Genomic DNA, 20,345 nt, shown 5'->3' on the forward strand with positions numbered 1-20,345 from the left:
GGCCCATGTCAGGCTCCTGACAGTGTGGAGCCTGCTTGGGATTCTCTCTCTCTGCCCCTCCCTCATGCACACTCACTCAATCTCTCTCTCAATGGATAGGTAAACTAAAAAGAATAAATGAAGGACTCTTCTTCCTTTAAAATTAGATTTTGAAAAAAGGAAAGAAATGAACAATGAATTTTATTTTCCCTTTTTAACGTGAAAGAAAATAATAATTATAAAAATGAAATTCAGAAAATGGAATTGGACTATAAAATCTCTTGATTGCACATACACCAATGTTCCCCTTTAATTGGGACAATAAATCGATTAAAAATGTAATGTATTATCTACCATATTAAATTACCCAAATTACCTATGCCAGTGATTCCTTATATTGCCATGACTAAGTAACAGTTCCTTAAAGTTAGATACATACAGTATGACTCTTTGAAAATAGGATTTTTTTTTTTGGAACTAAGGTACTTTCATTATATTATTTAATCTTGTATCAAAAGATACCCCACCGTGATGGGTAAATTATGTATTCTGATTATTTTACCACTTCTCAAAGAGTAGTCTTTGGCATAGCAGTGATGAATACCAGTATTATTTAACAGATATATTTAATAATATTACAGAGGTAAGCACGATAAAATTGCTTGAGGGAGGCAGAATTTAATTACCTGTCCAGGACAGTGGAAATAATATCCCAGCTTAGGCATGCAGTTACTCAATAATGATTTGCCAAGGAGCATATTGCTTGTCAGTCCTCTGAAAATTCTTCTCACTCTATTTTAGTTTCAGAAGACCACCTCCCTGTTTGTAAATATGCCAGAGGTTACCTGTTCACTTGCCTATGGTCTTTATCTAACACCTTGCTGTTCCTGAAAGTCTCTTACATACCTGGCCTGATTTCTGCCTACTGAATAGCAACACAATAATATGATAGTTGCATCTGACAGGGGAAAGCCCTAGGATAGCAGCATTTGGAGCCTTATGACCCATGTCCATAATGGCCCCTGAGGAAGACATACAAGTGAATTTGAGATGTCTGGAAATGGTGGAGGAGTAGTGGAGTCACTGCATAAAAAGTTTATCTTTGCAGATTTGGCAGAAAAGCAACTTGGCACTGCAGAATTGAGTGTGCTTAATAGCTTAGTCAATGGATTGGGACTTTATCTCAAGTCATTTTTTTGTTAACCCCCGTGCCCTGTTTTTATAGGACAGCGAACATGGAACCAGCCTGATCAGGGAAATGGACAGCCTGGGCAGCAACCACTCCATCCCAAGTATGTCCGTGAGTACAGGCAGCCAGAGCAGCAGTGTGAACAGCATGCAGGAGGTCATGGAGGAGAGCAGCTCCGAACCTATCTTGATGCACGACGATGAAAGCACAGGAAGTTCCATTTCCTCTGTTGTGCCCAAGAAGGTAGGTTCTGGTTCTGTCGTTCCCTTCACACCTCTAGGCTTTACCAGTTGTAGTGAAGCCAGCCCAGGCCACTTAGCATCCAGACATTTCGGTGTTCCCTTTCTACAGCTGAAATATGGGACTGGACCTAGCACTTGATTGTTCTCTTACGGTAAAAAGATAACAAAGGACTACGCAAGCTAGAGCTGGGCCTATTTCTTTTTCTTTTTCTTTTTTTTTAATGTTTATTTTTGAGAGAGACAGAGAGACAGAACATGAGTGGAGGAAGAGCAGAGAGAGAGGGAGACACAGAACCCAAGCAGGCTCCAGGCTCAGAATTGTCAGCACAGAACCCCACATGGGGCTCAGACCCACAAACCGTGAGATCATGACCTGAGCTGAGGTCAGTGCTTAACCGACTGAGCCACCCAGGCGCCCCTAGCTGGGCCTATTTCTTCATCTTCCTCTTGCTGCTCTGAAGTCTACCATCATCAGCAAATAAAAATAAATAAATCCATAAACCTCCAAGTCAAAGAGATTGATAAAGTCCTCTCTAAACCAATAACTTTAATGCTATAAATCTTTTTGATTTTTTAATGTTTATTTTTTGTTGAAGGAGAGAGAGACAGAGTGTGAGTCGGGGAGGGACAGAGAGAGGGAGACACAGAATCAGAAGCAAGCTCCAGGCTCCGAGGCTTCAGCACAAAGCCCTATCCGGGGCTCGAACTCACGACCCATGAGATCATGATCTGAGCTGAAGTTGGATGCTTAACCAACTGAGCCACCCAGGTGCTCCCTAATACTGTAAATCTTAATAGCTTCCTGAGTATAAACCATTGGTTGTACCCTTTTAGAAGTATCCTCACAGAAGTATGTTTCTGGGGGCACCTGGATGGCTCAGTCGGTTGAGCGTCCAACTCTTGATTTTTGCTCAGGTCATGATCCCAGGGTCAGGGGATAGAGCTCCATCCTAAACATGGAGCCTACTTGAGATTCTCTCTCTCCCTCTGCCTCTCTCCTCTACTTATATTCTCCCTCTCTCTCTCAGTCTTAAAATTTTAAAAAAATATATATTTTTAAATAAGTAAGTTTCTTAATGTATATTCCCCAGATACCATTTGTTTTAGAAACAATTTCTACTCTTTTCTCTTGTTCTCAGATTTATTTCTAATTCTAAAATAAGTTCTGTCTGCTGAAATATTCTGACTTTTGAGTGAATAACTCTGTTTTTATATTTTTACTTTACTTTTCCAATTAAAACTTCTCATTTCATACCAGCCCATCATGGTTCATAAGTTGAAGCACTTCATGAAAAAAAAAAGAAAAGAAAAAAAACTTAAAGTTTCTTTCATTTTCTATAAGATGAATATTTTGCAGAATTACTAATAATTCTTTGGACGAAGTCCCAAAAATGTTTTGAGTGACTTTAGTGTTTACCTAAGGATAGAAAAGAATCCTTTTTTCTTTTTCCTTGTAAGGTGTATATGTACTTATTTTAATAAAGGTCAGTGAATATATCCTAATTCCAGTGATGAAGCACATTTAAGAATTTTTTTCCACTTAGACTTCAATTGGTGCATTTTCCTGAGAAGGAAAGGTAAATTGAACAGGTAAGGATTGAAGGGCAGGAGAAAATACATTGATCCCTGGGCATGAGGAGTGGAGGGATACACATTTATTTTCTAGACTGATTAACTTATTCATTTATTCGACAAACATTGTGAGGACCTCTCCTATGTGGTAGGTACTATGGTAGGCCCTGTGGGTATACAGGGAAATAAAACAGACATGGTGCTTCCATGAAACTTATTATCTGTGGGGGAGATTAGGAAAATAACTGTGCAAATGCCTATATCATGTAATTATAACACTTCTGCTCTGGGTACAAGGAGGATTTAATCTATCAAGGAGTAGTGGAAAGCCCACCCAATGACGTGACATTTAAGCTAAAACTTCAAAGATAGTAGAAAGTAGCTAACTTGGGGTGAGATGGGGGGTGAGTCAGAAAGCAACAAGGGCGAAGGCCCTGAGACAAAAAGAACTTTGTATGTTCAAGGAAGAGGGGAAGGATCAGAGAGATTAGAGCTTGGTGAGCTGTGTAAAGAGTGGATGGAGTCCAGAGAGACAGCAAGGACCCAGATTATCAGAAAGCCATGGAAGCATTTTGAGGAAAGGAGTGATACCAGACCAAAGTAGAAGTCTGCTAAGAGCTCAGCATTAGCAGCTGGCTTTCTTTGAACATGGGCAAGTGATCCTATATTTGAAGGGTAGAAAAGAAGGTTTTGCTGGACTTTATTTTTGGAAAGAGCTATCGTGAACACTGACAGATCTAGCTCTGTCCTTTCTGTTACCTCTGGGGCTCACGGGCATAGGGATGAAAAGAAGAGGAATTCCACTGGATCCAGGACCCATCAAATGAGAACACAATTAGAAGATACTACCAGCATAGTCAACAAGAAGGAAAATCCTACTCTTGAACTCATTGGGGATTTTAATTCTAATTTTGGTATGATGGTACAGAGCCGTCTTATGATAATACAGGTTTTTCAATACTTTTTTCTCTTGCATGGTGTAATCACTTAAGAATAGATGTTAATTTATATTCTGAAATAGAAGGTAGTTGTATTCGATCCATACGAAATGTTTGTCAGAAAGAATTTGTTATATAATGTACTTCTATTTTATTATGAGATAAATATATAGAAAAAATGTGATGGAAGAAGTTTAAAAAACATTTGCAAATATAACTGAATGAATTAACTTGAAAATATAAATACGCTAATCAAAAGACAGTATGAACAGAGTAAAAAAGCAACCCACAGAATATGACAAAATATTTGCAGACCATATTTGCAAATCTAATGTTTGCATATCCAATATTTGCATATCTAATAAGGAATTGATATCTTGAATAGAGAGAGAGCTCCTAAAACTCAACAAACAGGGGTACCTGGGTGGCGCACAACTCTTGATCTTAGCTCAGGTCATGATCTCACAGGTTTGTGAGTTTAACCCCCATATCTGGCTCTGCGCTGACACTGCAGAGCCTGCTTTGGATTCTCTCTCTCTCTCCCTTTCTCTCTGCCCCCCGTTGTTCTCTCTCTGCCTCGCTCCCTCTCTTATAAATAAATAAATACATACATACATACATACATAAATGCATAAATACATAAATAAATAAACTTAAAATGAAAAAAACTCAACAGCCAAAAAACGAATAACCCAAATCAAAAATGAGCAAAGGACTTGAATAGACATTTTTCCAAAGAAGATAAAAACCATAGCACATGAAAAGATGATGAACCTCATTAATCATTAGGAAAATGCAAATCAAAAACTATAAAAACTATAATAAGATACGACCTCATACCCATTAGGATGGCTACTATCAACAAAACAAAAAAATGAGAAGAATTGACAAGAATGTGGAAAAATTGTGCACTATTGATGGGAATGTAAAATGGTCTAGCTGCTGTGGAAAAGAGTATGATGGTTCCTCAAAAACTTAAAAACAGAATTACCACATGATCCAGTAATTCTGCTTCTGGGTATTATATGTAATATAATATACCTAGTATATAATACTGGTATGTATAATATACCCAGTATATCTCCCAAAATATGAAAGTAGTGTCTCAAAGAAATATCTGTACCCATGTTCATTAACAGCATTATTTATAGTAGCTAAAACACAGAAGCAACCCAATGTTCATTGATGGCTGAATGGATAAGCAAAATATGGTGTGTACATACAGTGGACTATTATTCCACCTTAATGAGGAAAGAAATTCTGTCAGGTGCTATAACATGGATGAACCATGAGAACATTATACTGCATGAAATTTGCCAGTAACAAAAAAACAAACACTGTAAGATTCTACTTTTATGAGGTATTTAGAATAGCTAAAAGCCTAAGACAGAAAGTAGAATGGTGGCTCCCAGAGGCTAGGGTGAGGGGAGAAAAGCAGAGTTGTTTAATGGGGACAAGTTTTAGTTTTACAAGATGAAAGAGTTCTGGGAATGGATGGTGGTGATGCTTGTACAACATTAGAAGTATATTTAAGACCACTGGACTGTATACTTAAAAATAATTAAGATGGTGAATTTATGTGTATTTTACCACAATAAAAAAGGGGAAAAATATAAGCAGATAATAAAAGTAGAATATGTTATATACAAGAACTTAATGTTAAATATGATAGTTCTTCAGGAGATCCATTTAAATCCTATACCTGGGCTTTAAAATATATCATTTTATCTGTCAAAAATAAATAAACATTAAAAATATTTTTTAAAAATATATATATCATTTTAGGGGCACCTGGGTGGCTCATTCAGTTAAGTGTCCGACTTCTGCTCAGGTCCAACTTCTGACCTTGTGGTTAGTGGGTTCAAGCCCCATGCTGGGCTCTGTGCTGACAGATCAGAGCCTGGGGCCTGCTTCTGATTCTGTGTCTCCCTCTCTCTCTGTCCTTCCCTCGCTTATACTCTGTGTCTCTATGTGCAAAAATAAATAAACAGTAAAAAAAAAATAATAATAATAAAGTATAACTGAACATTTAAAAAAAAAAACAGAAGAAGAAGCAGATATCTAATGTGACTTTTAAGCTATTTTGTAAACAGGTGCCTCAGGAGCAAGCCTCACCCACACCTCCCCCAGGACAAGGCCTGCTTTTATATCTTACATTTTATGTTTGGAGTTCACTAAAGATTTCACTTGAAAATGAGGATTTTCTAAAAGCCACTCTTCCAATCAGCCCCTCCTTCCTCAGGCAGATGGCATAGCGGTGACACTGTATTATTCCATGTAGGTACAGGTAACATTTAGGTCACAGGTCGGATTCCCTGGAAGCAGAGCTGAGTCCATTCCATGCAGCAATTTGCTTGTTAGGAGTTTCCTTGGGGATCAACACCCGTGGGAGAGAGAGAAGGAAGCAGAATTGGGCAGAGGGCAAGGTTGAAGTGAGGTGGCTCCCAGAGAGCTCTGGGGCTAAAATGACCCTTCAGAGCTGTCCAGCCTGAGCCGGAATGGCTGTGCCTTGTTACCCTCTCGAAGATCAGTCATGAACATGAGCACCCTGGGAAGGGTGTGAACTTGAACGAGGCTGTTCTCTGCGGCCACGGCAGCCCCTAAATGGACTGACGGCCAAGAAGATTCTGGCAGCAAGTCTTTTCTTAGAGGGGGAGCTAGGTGGTGCATTTCGGAATCTACCATAATTTGTGACCACAAAGAATATTTTTGAACGACAGCAGTCAAACTTGTCTTACAAAACATTTACCGGTTTTGTTTGGGTTTGTGACCAGAATCTTAGAAAAGCCTATATATCACTAAATGACCATATGACAGTATTTTACCCATTTTCTCATTATCCTAGTTTCTTTTTAATATTTGTCACTCTCTAATGTTACATATTAAATTTTTTGGCTATTATTTCATTAGTAGAATGTAAATTTCATTAGGGCGAAGACTATGCCTGCCTATTTCAACACCTAGAACAGTGCCCGGCACAGCATAGGCACTCAGTAAATAACTACAGAACGCAAGAATGAACAAATTAAAACAAAAACAAAAGCAAAAAAAAAAAAAAAAAACACAGGGGCGCCTGGGGGGTTCCGTCGGTTAAGCGTCCTACTTCAGCTCAGGTCATGATCTTGCGGTCCATGAGTTCCAGCCCTACATTGCGCTGTGTGCTGATGGCTCATGGCCTGGTGCCTGCTTCAGATTCTTTGTCTCCCTCTCTCTCTGCCCCTCCCCCACTCTCCCAAAAATGAATAAATGTTAAAAAAAAAAATTTTTTTAAACGCAGGGAGTGAATTAATTGCCAGATACTAAACATCATGCTATTTTGGTTCATTGAACATATGGATTAGAAGGGTTAAATAATCTTAAGCATTATCTTTACGGTTGGAAAGACTTAAATGAATAGCATTTCTCCACTAATTATACTCCAATAATTAGAACTTAATAAATATCAAAATACACATATAAGAATAAGGGGGGGAGGATTTGTGTTCCCCCCACCTTGATTGTTAGAATCAAGCAGGCATTATCCTAAATTAGTCAAACTGTAGATATGAAACAGAGAACCATTTTATTTAGGAAGTAAATTTACTTTTAAACCATGTGCAACCAATAAGAGTGTGACTTGCAATTGACTGCTCTGCATCCAGAATAAAGATGTCCTGATTTTAGCAGGATGGTTCTATCACACATCAAGCCCCCAAAACTGTAAAGTGGGACACTGACATTTTTCCTTTGACATTAGAATTCCAGGTTACTTCTTTCTCTCCAGTCCTTACCTCTATTCTGGTCTTCCCTAGGCCCTGAAGGGACCCTAATCTAATCATCTCTTTGAGCACAGATAATTTATTATGTCTTAAAGTATATTCTGATAAAATAAACTTTCAGCACCTCTTTCTTTTCCCCTTGCTAGTGTTACCATGCTTCTCTTTCCAATAACAAGACTACCACCGTATCCTAGACTGTTAGGGGCATCACTCGTCTCTTACCACCCAGAACAGTGTCTGTTACATAGTAAGCACTCAGTAAACGGTTTGTGAACTTTTCTAGGACACAACTCTACGTACACCTCAATTTTCAATTATTCTCAAATGTCTCCAGGGCAGACTCTCAATCCAGATTAGGAATTTTTTTTCCTATCACATAGCCTGCTTCTGAGCCTCTGCCTTACTCCTTAAAATCATTGTGTACATAGCAGTAGCAAACAGATTTTAATAGCATTCTAACCAACAAAATCTATTCTTTTAATTTGCCAATTAAAAGATACACTTTTTTTATAATGTTTATTTTATTTTTGAAGGAGAGACACAGGGCGCAAGCAGGGGAGGGGCACAGAGAGAGGGAGTCACAGAATCTGAAGCAGGCTCCAGGCTCTGAGCTGTCAGTACAGAGCCTGACAGCGGGGCTCAAACTCACGAGCTGTGAGATCATGACCTAAGCCGAAGTCGGACGCCTAACCGACTAAGTCACCCAGGCGCCCGTAAAAGATACACTTTATTTTGTTAAGTCTAAAATCACTTATCTTTGCCTGCTGCTACTTTCTACTAATATAGATTTTTATATAGTAAAGTATTTGTTCATTAATCAATTTGTTATATCACACATGCCTAATGAACTCTAGTCATCATGGTCCCCTTTTAGGGATTATTTTAAAAGATCATCCTATCCTAACTCCTAAAGTTTTATTTGCCCTTTTTCCTATTAGTCAGTGGCAGTTCTTTTTTTCTTTTTTCCTCTTCTTTAAAAAAAGAACAGCTTTCACCATTTTTGTGGGAGGGGAAAAAAAAAAAAAGAAATATCCTTGAGGGGATAGGATGTTCTAGTTTAATTTTCACTTGCTTCAGTGGCCTTTCCTATTATTTTTGCTGAGGAGAGGGGCGGGTTCTTTGACTCTCCAATTCACATTTGGCAAAGCAAAAGTAAATTAACATACGAAGGCAGCGTTTCTTAAGCGGGGCAGTCATACAAACCACCTCTCCAAAGTAACATCTGTATCCTCAGCATGCTAGTCATTTTTTCTCCTTAGTAGTCACCCTCCCAGGTCAGAGAGAGCCTTGTCCATCCTTTTCCCCTTCCTCTGGCCCCAGCTGTCAATAGCTACAACTGCTCATGTAGTAATTTAATAATTTTGAAATGAACAGAAACAAAAGAGATAGTGGGTTTGCTGATCCCTTCTCCACAGCGTAAAAAGCGTGGGAGTCTATAAAAAGGCTTCTCATCATCAGATAAAAGCCATTTTTAGATCTTCTTCCTGCCCCCATGGAAAGGTTTGCTGGTGTGTCACTATTTTACAACTTCCTTAGAGTACAGAGTGGCAGGTTTTTATGAAATACCGATTTGAATTCTGTTAAATAATATAAGAGAAAATATTATTTCCTCAGAGTCTTCTCAGACCTACATTCTTGAGCTCATTTATTTTGCAAACATTTCCTGAATACCTACTAAGTGTCAAGCACTAAGTAGCTGCTAGGGAGACAGAGTTTTCAAATCGCGTTTACTCTGTCTTCGGAAAGCTCACAGCCTAACACACAGACAAAAGTTATACCCAAAATACAACAGAGGCCAGGGCTGTGGTTTTCAGGGTTGATTTCAAGTTAACCTGGAAAACTCTAAACAAGTGACTACACCGTGATTAATTTCAAAAGCACAAATAGATACTTAGAGAAAAACTTTTAAATAAAAGCAGAGCCCTCTGTCCAGGGTATAATAGTAAAGTTTGTGCTTCATGTTTCATATACTTGATTATACTGTATGAAAGTTCAATTCTTTTTACTAAAGATTTTGAACAAACATTATGACAGAGTCTTCCTTTTTTTTTAATTCTGAAAAAGTTTTATTTTTTTTACAGAGAAAGAACATTATAAATTTACCTGGCTAACACAGATTTACTTAAAAGTGGTCCTCAACCCTATTGGTATTTCAAAGAGCCATTTTGTTTAGTCCCAGATGATACTGTTTTAAAGATAAGTTATAAACAAGGCCTATGATTTATTTGTCTTGGTAAAATAGAATATGATATTTGTACTTTTTTTTTTTTAAGATTTTATTTTTAAGTAATCTCTACCCTCAACATGGGTCTCAAACTTACAACTCCACGATCAAGAATCCCATGCTCTACCAACTGAGCCAGCCAGGTGCTCTGATATTTGTTCTTAATCTTCTAAAAATCATTATTCAACATCAAAGAGGTTGCCCCTCACATTATTTGTAAATAATCTATATCAGTGCCTAACTGCATAAAATAGCAAATTTATTTGCTATTCCCTTTCCATTATTAATCTTAAAATGTGTTCAGTTCAGAAAGTTTGGGAGCCAGATATAGTGGTCATTTTTGAAGGGATGGCAGTTTGATGGGGCGGTATAAACAGACGATACACCCAGTAAAGTTGATAGTTTAAATTGTTTGTATTTGCTTCTTAAGTCACATTTCCCTCCTTTTAAAATTGCTTCATTGTTTAAGTTGTCTTCAGAATTTTAAACTTGTTTTATGCAATGTAACTGAATATTTTAAAATTCATTTTCCTGGGACTTGGTCAACGGAGCATGCAACTCTTGGTCTCAGGGTTGTAAGTTCGAACCCCATGTTGCGTGTAGAGATTACGTAAAAATAAAATCTTTAAAAAAATGTTTTAAATTCATTTTCCTATGCATTTGAAATGGATATCCACTAGCAGACTAAAAGTTTACCTCATTTTGTGGTCTCCTGCATAATATTTGAAGACTTTTAGTGTGGCAATGTGTTATGAAGCTACTGTGAAAAACTAAGAATACTTTTTAAAATGAAAAAAATTTTAAGCTGAAGTAAAGAACTATATTGTTGACATTATTTACATATTTGAAGTAGATTAAAATTTTGGACCTATTCTTTAGCCTAGCTTTTAAAGTAGCATTATGTTTAAAATATACCTTAGTAGGTTATGTACATTTTAACTAAAATCACTATGACTTTGGATTTTAACTTTTCCAGTGTATCCTAATATCCTTAGGTTTAAATGCTTAGAAAATATAATGTGAGGGGCACCTGGGTGGCTCAGTAGGTTAAGTGTCTGACTTCGGCTTATGTCATGATCTCCTGGTTGGTGAGTTCTAGCCCCATGTCAGGCTCCGTGCAGACAGCTCAGAGCCTGGAGCCTGCTTCAATTCTGTGTCTCCCTCTCTCTCTCTCTGCCCCTCTCCCCCTTACACTCTGTCTCTCTCTCCCCTCTCTCCAAAAAATAAATAAGTATTTAAAAAATTTTTCAGGGACGTCTGGGTGGCTCATTCTGTTAAGCGTCCTACTTCAGCTCAGGTCATGATCTCGCGGTTTGTGGGTTCGAGGGTTCTGAGCCTGGAGCCTGCTTCAGATTTGTGTCTCCATCTCTCTCTGCCCCTCTCGTGCTCTCTCACTCCCTCGCTCTCTCTAAAAAATAAAAAATTTAAAAAAAAGAAATATAATGTGACTTCTAATTTGCTAATAAGCAAGGTCCTAACCCACAAGTATCAATTTTTTATCTGAGAGAAAATACACTAATAGTATTAAAATTATACATATTTGTGCCTGAATATGCTTCACTTTATTCTATTCAGTGAACAGTGTAGATTCTGGTGTCACTATTTATCTTTGTAAATCAAGTTATTAGAATTTGAAACTTAGCTGCTACATCTCAGTGTACTTAATGTTAGCTAATTAATAATCACCAAAACTTTGACATCTTAAGCCCCCCTATAAACCATAGGACTCTACCTGGTCTGTCTCATCTGCTTGCTGGCAGTTAGAAACTTGTCGTTTTTCTGGGACTGTAGTATTAGGTAAGATCTATTTTGAAGATACATGTAGCTTACCAATAAAAAGTCAACAATGTGAATGGCAGTAGATCCCAGTGCCTTCTCTCTAGAACTTTAAACCTAGTGTGTAGATCCCAGTCTCACACCTGATCTCTCTTTGCCCTATAAAATAAGAGGTTAGATTTCCTGGGAAATAATATAGAAAAGTTTTCATTGGTCTAGCAAGGTTTTTTTTAATAAATCTCAAAAATATGGGTTAAGATATATTTTTAACCTATAGTACTATCTAGTAAAACTTCTTGCAGTGATGGAAAGAATCTATATCTGCAATGTTCAGTATGGTAGCCATAGTTAGTGCCTACTTTGAATCATAGCTGGTGTGACTTGGGAACTGAATTTTACTTACAGATCTTATAAGACAGCACAATGGTAGAACATCCTTGAATTTGACATCTATGTCCCCAGTGGCCTTAAAGGTCCCTTTGTTATTTAAAAACAAACTAGACCTCAATACAGTAAACTGAAAAAAAAAAATCTCTAAATATAGATGTAATGGCAGATACCTTCCCAACATTCTGGAGCATTCTAAATTTATAAAAGGAAAAAGAAAATCAGCCCAATGGTAAGTTTAATCTTGGCTCTTGGCTTTTACATAAAAACCTGGATATAAAATTTAACTTCCCTCAAGAATATATGTGTCTTATCAAAATTTTAGGCTATATAATAAAATTTTGTGTTTTCTAAACCTCTTCAATTTTTGTTTTCTGTTGAAAGAGCAATTATTTTTTAAAAAATTCAAATAGTCATAGACAAAATGCAAAACTGACTTCTCACAAATGGTTTCTCGTAAAACCCTAGGGCACTAAGGGGATTAATTCCTCCTTCCCCATTCTGAACGTGTACTATTTAAAAATCCCCCATGGTTGTACATGTTTTTGAGCCATTATTAGAGTATCTTTTTCCCTGAAGGGTTAGAGCTACTTACTGACTGACCACTCCATCTTTTATAGAGAAAAGCATCACCCTTTGAAAGCATTTTCCCCTTTAAAACTCATTTAAATTACATTTAAGAAACATCCATTATTACCCTTCCAGGGAATGTTATTTTTCACTGGGCGTTACACCAAGATTAATCATCTCTGCCTATCAAGAAGCACAGATTTGATTAAATCAGCCAAGGACATTAAATCCCAGCCTTACTCACTCTGGTGACCATACGGAGACTGAGTTGAGGAAGAATTTGTGAAAGTATCATTCGGTTAAAATTGCATGCCTGTCTCTTTAAATCTAAAAAAAAATCCTTTCAGAAGCTGTAGAGAGAAGGTGCTAGAACTGTGTACGATCATGACTGGAAAGCAGGATCCCTCAGTGACTGCCGAATCTTCCCAGCACAAGATAGAGAGGCAGTTCAGCACAAGCCTACACTGATTCTAGGCAGAACGATGATCCTACCGAACAGATCTCAAATAAAATTAAATTGAGAAAGCAGATCTTTCAAGGGAATGAGGCGGAGGCTCGCTTTTATGTTAAAAGCAACCAGCATCCTCCTTGCTAGACATGGACATGACATTTTTAAAGGAATTATTTGGTTACAGCGTTTTAAGCAAACCGTTCTAAGGAGTCTGTACATTGCATTGTTTTTTCTATTCTTTTTTTCTTTTGCATATATGTAATTCTGGAGGTAAAGAAAAAGCCTGCCAGGGATTCAGAAGGCATCCCACTAGCGATCAGCTGACATTCCTAACTGAAGGCTGCAATGTGTTGCTTATTCATTTTGTACCGTGGGAGCTGCGGGGACTAGCAGAGAGCTAAACTATGCATTTCAAACAGCAGTGCTTGTGCAGAAAGAGGGGTGAGAGAGAGGCAGCCGGCGAGGAAAGAGCACAGCTGGACTTTCTCCTTGTTTTTATCCATTTCTGCAGGATCATGTATTCATAAGGGATGAGGCGGGCCACGGCGATCCCAGGCCTGAGCCGCGGCCTACCCAGTCAGTTCAGAGCCAGGCCCTCCACTACCGGAACAGAGAGCGCTTTGCCACGATCAAATCAGCATCTTTGGTAAGCAAACACCCCTCTACCCACCTTCCCTTCCTTCCCCTCCTCCCCATCTGGCAGCCTCTCGCCCTCCCTGAGCCTCTCTCGGCTTCATGGATGGGAGGAAAGGAGTCAAGAATGTTTTCTCCCTCCTAATAATTTTATTCATTTTAGAAAAAAATCTGTTGGCATGGCAACCTGATCTCAGATATTTTAGCATTGTCTACGGCATGGAAAGAAAAAAAACCTTTGTGTGTTTGTGTCTGTGTGTGTATGTGTGTGTGTGTGTATGTATTTATATATGCTGTATGTGCAAAATAAAAGGCCTCTAAGATGAAGTTGCTAACCTATCCAGTTTTTTAAAAGCTATGTGTCTTTTCATTGAAATGATAAATGCTAAAAAAATTTTTAAGGTATTTGATGTATGTGTATGCAGGGCCCTATGCTTCCTTTTGTATAGATGCATGTGTGTAATGTATACACACACATGAGAAGATAAAACATATTTTTTTAAAAATATATCATTGCTGGTTAATGTATGTAATTGTAGAAAATAAGGTACTAGCTTCCTAGGGACGAATTGCTGGTTCGTTCTGGTTCATTCATTTATTTATTGCAACAATGGTAGTGGCTGCACTTCCCCATTTAACCCCTGAAGAATTTCCTGGCACCAATAAAGCAAGAAGGGCTTTGTAGAAGAGGATGGGGATGGTTGTGGAAGAAAAGATACTGTAGGATCCTTCAGCATTTTTACTATTGCAAATGTGATTGCTGGATGCCCTTGTAGTAGCAAAAGGGGTGTGTGCTGGAAGAGTTAGTTTTCATGCCTCCTCCCCTTGGCCCCCCACGCGTGCGCGTGCGCACTCACATACTCACACACACACACTCACACTGCTTCATCCTTGGCACTCTAAACTCTCTTTAATCTTTTGCTTCCAAATCTCACGTCACGGCCAAAAGATTATTGAAATATTCATTGTTTTGCCCAGATTGATGCTAGAGGTCACATGGGCAGGGAGAGTTAGTGTACACCGCCTGGCTATTACATTTAGAACCTAAGATGACATCATCCGAGGCCGACCCAGAAATTATTTTTCTTGTCCTATTTTTTAAGCCTGATTTCCACTTTTCTCTCTCAAGTCTTTCAAGAGCTTCGGTTATCTTTGGAATGGGTAATGGATGTTAATCTGAAAAAAAAAAAAAAAGAAAAGAAAACAAATATAAGGAAAATGGAAGTTAAAGCCCCTACATATTGCCATGCCTGCTGCTGTCTAAAAGCGAGCAATTTAATTGAGACTCCTTACCAATAAGCCTGCCTTTAAGTTCCTTTGTAGAGAAGTTTCTTGTAATCTCCTTAATGGGCAGTTCCTCATTTTAAATGAATGTTATACGATGTAATAGAGAGCTAAAAATGTCCACTCTGTATTTGCTAATGATTGCTAAGCACCTAAAAGACATGCTTTTGAGTCTAAATAAAGCATCATGAATTTATTAATAAATAGCTTCATGTTATGATCCCTGACCAACAAATATGGTATTTATGTAATATTATTACTTACCATCGACTCTTGCGAGACTTGTGTCTCTATCCAGACATGCTTATGTTGTAATAAGAGGAGAAATGGTGAGCAGCCACTGAGACTCAGAGCACCAGAAGCAGGTTTTGAATGTGAAACAAACATTGTACCAAGTGGATTTTCCCCCTCTGGGACAGGTTCTCTTCTTTTGTCACCTGCCACACCCTCATTCTCACATCACATATTCATGACCTCTCCTACCTCCAGTACGATGTTACTCCTGCCATGCCACAGTGATCTGAAGCTCGCATTTGTGCCTATCAGCCATCACAGTCTTCTCTGTGGTTGATGAAAGCTGCTTCCCTGCTAGGCCACCTCAGGGCTATGGATAGAGTCCCCAAGAACCCCTCTGGATCTTATAGGCTTCCTAGTGCCCAGCCAGAGAACGGCTGAGATCAGTCTCTGATGGACTTTGGATTTGCTAAAAGGCTCCCTGCCCCCATATTAAGTGAAAAACTGAGTAGCTGATAGGCTGTTGCAGTGGCCACAAAATAAGTTGTTCTATGTCGAAAGCCCTGTCCAGATGTAATGCTTTGGGAGACATGGTGAGATTGATGGAAGTTATTAGAGGTCAGTGGTATTTGTATCTAGTGGTTTTTAAAGAAGAAAAATGAAGCAATAGAAGGGGAAAGTGGTATGATGTTATACAGTTCCATGTCTCATTTTGGACAATCTAATTATTGGTATGGATATTCCAGTGCATCGTATCAAGTACTACGGTTCCACTACCTATGTTGTTTTAAAGGCTAATCCCAATAGTCCAATAGGAATATATAAATCAGGACACTGGAATATCAAAAGGAAGTATCCAAATTGTAAAAGCGTATCATGAATCTTACTGCTTTTCAGGGATTTCAGCTCAAAGGAAAAGGACTAAAGTTACTTAAATGACATAAAAGTAGGTGCAAGATACTGAGAAAATGAAAGTCCAGTGTAACAAACAATCAAGTCACTATTGAGACCTCCCTTCCCGTCCCATAATTGGTAGCAATACTATGTTGATTGATTGATTTTGGTTTTACTCTTTACAGTCTTTCTAAACAGAAGTGCTGACAAGTCGCAGGGTGTTTCAAAAGTGAACAGCAAAAAGAAAAAAGAATTTAGAAATTATGTTTCAGTTATTACATAAATAAATAATGAGTTCATATTTCAGATAGATTTGGAAACTGTGACCAAAAAAATGTATATTCTTTAAATTTGTTTGATCAGCCTACCTCTTCTACATAAACCTAAAAGAGGCCTACATCTGTGGGTTTTGCCCTTGGCATTTTTTGGTACATTGTGCTTTTGAATGGGGTTATGGACCAGTGTCCACAGCCCATGGGCTACAGGCTTTTACTGCTAGATGTTTTTACCATTTTGGCCCCTTAACACTGAGATTTTTGTGTTCTTATGCACCGCTGCACAATTAATTACATTTGTTACAAAGAAAAAACAAGGACTGCGAACCTTGACAGCAGAAGAAACCCTGAGAAAACTTTAATATCAGGTATATTTGTATTATAATCATTGAAGGGAAGAGATGATTGACCTTATTTTGAAAAACTAGGAAAAGGAAGGGCATTTCATGGAACCTGTTTTATTTCATCCTTTCTTTTTCTTCTCCTGGAAGAAAGTTCGTTTTGGACTGATTCATTATTCAGGGAAAGGAGTTGTTTGTATAGTTCTTCAGAATTACTCATCTGATTTATTGGACCTTTGAGATGTGCCTTCCTTAAGTTTTTATTATTGGTGAATGGAGAGCCTAATATTTTAATTGGGTTAGTAACCCATGAGAGTGTTTTCAGCTGTCGTTACATCTGATGTCATTTGTTAAAATTTCATAATGTCCTGGGTCATATGGTAGTTCCAATAGTCAAGATGTTAATGAAAAGAGCACAAAGGCCATGTCTATCAGACAATTCAGCTTTTGGTCTTCTGAAGGAATTCTCAGTGGAATGAGTGGTCTTACTGCACAGGTGAATTTATGTTTAGAATACACATTCAGGCTAGGGGCCAGGGTGCCTGGCTGGCTCAGTTGCTAGAGCATGTGACTCTTGAGCTTGGAGTTGTGAGATCAAGCCCCATGTTGGGCGTAGAGCCTACTAAAAAAAAAAAAAAAAAGAATAAGGTAAAGCACGTAGGCAAAAATGATTATCGTTCTGTCCATGCAAACAAATATGAATTGTTTTACTTTGGTTTTATCAGATTTAGTAGAAAAGCTCATATAAAAATGGAGTCTTCGTTTTGATTTTAAAAACACAACCTAATTTTCAGCTAATTGTGGGCTTGGGTACCTGAATGACTTGGATAGACAAGCAAAAAAATATTAGAGCCTCCACAGTAAATGCTGTTTCACCTCACATCAGCCCGGCTGTTCTATTTCTAAATGCTTGAAGATGTGTCCTCTTCCTGGATAGTGGAAGTGTACCAGAGAATGCTTATCAGAATCTTGTGTAGCTCCTCTTTCCTTTTTCTTAGCTTCTTAATCTCACTAAGATCATTACGGATACCATTTTTCACTTATGCTGCCCAGTCTATATGCCCAACCCACATGACTAGACTCTCTCAACAAACAGGTTGAGTGAATGAATGAACAAATGAATGAGTGAAGTCTCTCCCAGTCCTGCTATCACATGAGAATTTGGATTTGCAAGTGTACATTGCAAAGCTCTTCATGCCAGTGTTTATGTATAAGGCAGAATTGCCTGTTATCCATCATTACTTTTGGTATGAACTTAAAGTGTTTTTCCCTTAGGCATTCTAAAGAGTGGGATGTCAAATCTCTAATGTCAAAATGTGACCCACTGTATTATTTTTAATAACTCGCTATAAATTTCATTTATTCTAAGAGCTGAGGTGGCCAGTTTTATCATACGTATTATTTTGATTCTTACACATAATTAATCGTGGAAGTTGGATTTGATCTCTTAAGAGGGTAACATTATCACCACTATGTTCCTCTTTTATGTTCAGTATGTTGCTTATTAGCCCTCTAGTGCAGTGTTTTGCACTTGGTAGGCAGATAGTACACTTTGGATGAGGTAGTGTGTTTTAGGTCCAAATTTTTGCTGGAATTAAATAGTATTTAGTGGAATGAAATGGCTGTAGAAATTTTCTGGAAAACGTTCAGTCTTCCTTTATGGCTCTTAACTTGTATATCTCACTCCAGGTATGTGAAATGGTTAATAATTCAGATTCATAAATTATACATACTTATTTTATAAGCCACAACCTGGATACAAGTACAGTTTTATTGTTAAACTTGCCCTTTCTCTTGGATCCACTTCTTCTGATCTATGTCCGCATCACTAGAAATGCTTGGTGGAGGGGAAGAGAGACATACTGCTTCAGACCCTGGCAGGACAAGAAAGGAAATCAGCGTATATCAAACATCTTCTGTGTGTCAGACACCTTTCTGGGCACAAGTGTTATCCCACTGGTGATCTCAGCATAGCAGTGGCTGCTCGTGGGAGACTTCAAGAGGTTAACTAATTTGGCCAAGGTCAGTTATATAGTAAGAGAGAAAATGAGATTTGTGTCCGAGGAACCTGCTGGGCATGGCAAGATGCTATCAGTCGATCACAGTTTTGAAACTAACATTATAAAAACTACTACAATCACTACATTTCTATAACTTTCTCTCATTTTTAGACTAATTCAGCTTGGGGACGCCTGCGTGGCTCAGTCAGTTGGGCGGCCGGCTTTGGCTCAGGTCATGATCTCACCGTTCATGGGTTCAAGTCCTGTGTCGGACTCTGTGCTGACAGCTAGCTCAGAGCCTGGAGCCTGTTTCAGATTCTGTGTCTCCCTCACTCTCTGACCCTCTTCTTCTCATGCTGTCTCTCTCTCTCAGAAATAAATAAAATGTTAAAAAAAAAATAGACTAATTCAGCTTGTAACTTAGACTTCCCAGTCTCTCCAGCTTTGACCTTTTTGGGTGTTGATTCCTTCCATTACTTAATAACAGAAAGTTTCATTCTTTTCTGCCTTGGTGAGGTGAATTTCCTCAGGCAATTCAAGAACCATCGGATCTCCGAGGTTCAAATCCGAGGCTTTATAAAAAGTAAAGAGGTAAATTGCATGTGTGAGTACATTGTAAAACATATACCATGATAAAATTTTAAATTATGAGCAATGTTTTTTATTCTACTCATCAAATAGTGTTTTTGTAAGACACTCTGTATAAACTTAAAACATGAAGGGGTACATACTGTAGATAAAAACATTTCTGTGTTTCAAGTTAGACTTCATACATGAAACACCTGGCCATACTTTTATTTAACTTTGTCTACTTTGCTCGAATATGGAATTCTAAAACTTAGTATCTCTCTATGTGCCCAAGAAGGCAGTCACATTGAAACATAGAAAGTTTTGTTGCAACAAATGGAAGGTGATATTAGGATTTTAAGATGGTGATTATCCAGATACCGAGAAGCATTTAGAAGCAGTTTCTCCTGAAACTCAGGGAAGTACAGTGATAGCTTTGTAATTTGTCTTTGCCACATACTTGTGTGATCTGGTGTTCAGTGTAACCACCCTTTTCACAGGCACTCATCCACCAGTTAGGATAGAAAATGTTCCTGATGCAACTCATTTCCATTTTATCTTTAGGTGCCTGGTCTAGGGAAACAGCCATCCTGAGACAATTTGACCACAAGCTAGTCAGACATACTGCTGGCGAGTTTTAAATGTGTCATGATAGCTTTAGGGTGTGCCCTGCCTCAGCTTTGGGAATCTAATTAAAGAAGGAATACTAACACAAGAAAAAATAAGTTTAGGGATAATACATACCTCAAATGCATCACCCTAGAACAGACACTTTACTGCTATAGTTGTATGAAAAACAAGTAAATTCGGAAAGGACTAAATGGGATCCTTTCTGTTGATTGGAATTGTTTTTTTTCCTGATAGTTGAACTTCAGGAAGGCACGCACATGAAGAAGTGAAATATACACATGTATTTCAACCGGCTTCTTTCTCTCCTTTTATCATGAAATAAGTCCATTAAAAAGAAACATGATGTTGTGATGACAAAATAAATTTCCTTTAGAGTGTGAGGTGCCCCTTTGGCGATGCTT

At 38.1% G+C, this 20,345-nt stretch overlaps 1 protein-coding gene across 2 annotated transcripts in view; it reads left to right on the top strand.

The window, feature by feature from the left end:
• TAOK3 (TAO kinase 3) overlaps positions 1–20,345 on the top strand; it is a 181,816-nt gene that overhangs the window by 134,831 nt on the left and 26,640 nt on the right. For both annotated transcript variants that reach the window (XM_077766019.1, XM_077766020.1), the window contains exons 13-14: positions 1,205–1,411; positions 13,598–13,732. In XM_077766019.1, coding sequence (XP_077622145.1) covers positions 1,205–1,411; positions 13,598–13,732 — 342 coding nt within the window. The remainder of the gene's footprint in view (positions 1–1,204; positions 1,412–13,597; positions 13,733–20,345) is intronic.

Source organism: Crocuta crocuta, unplaced genomic scaffold (assembly GCF_008692635.1).
Source record: "Crocuta crocuta isolate KB4526 unplaced genomic scaffold, BGI_CrCroc_1.0 scaffold339, whole genome shotgun sequence".
Lineage (NCBI taxonomy): Eukaryota > Metazoa > Chordata > Mammalia > Carnivora > Hyaenidae > Crocuta > Crocuta crocuta.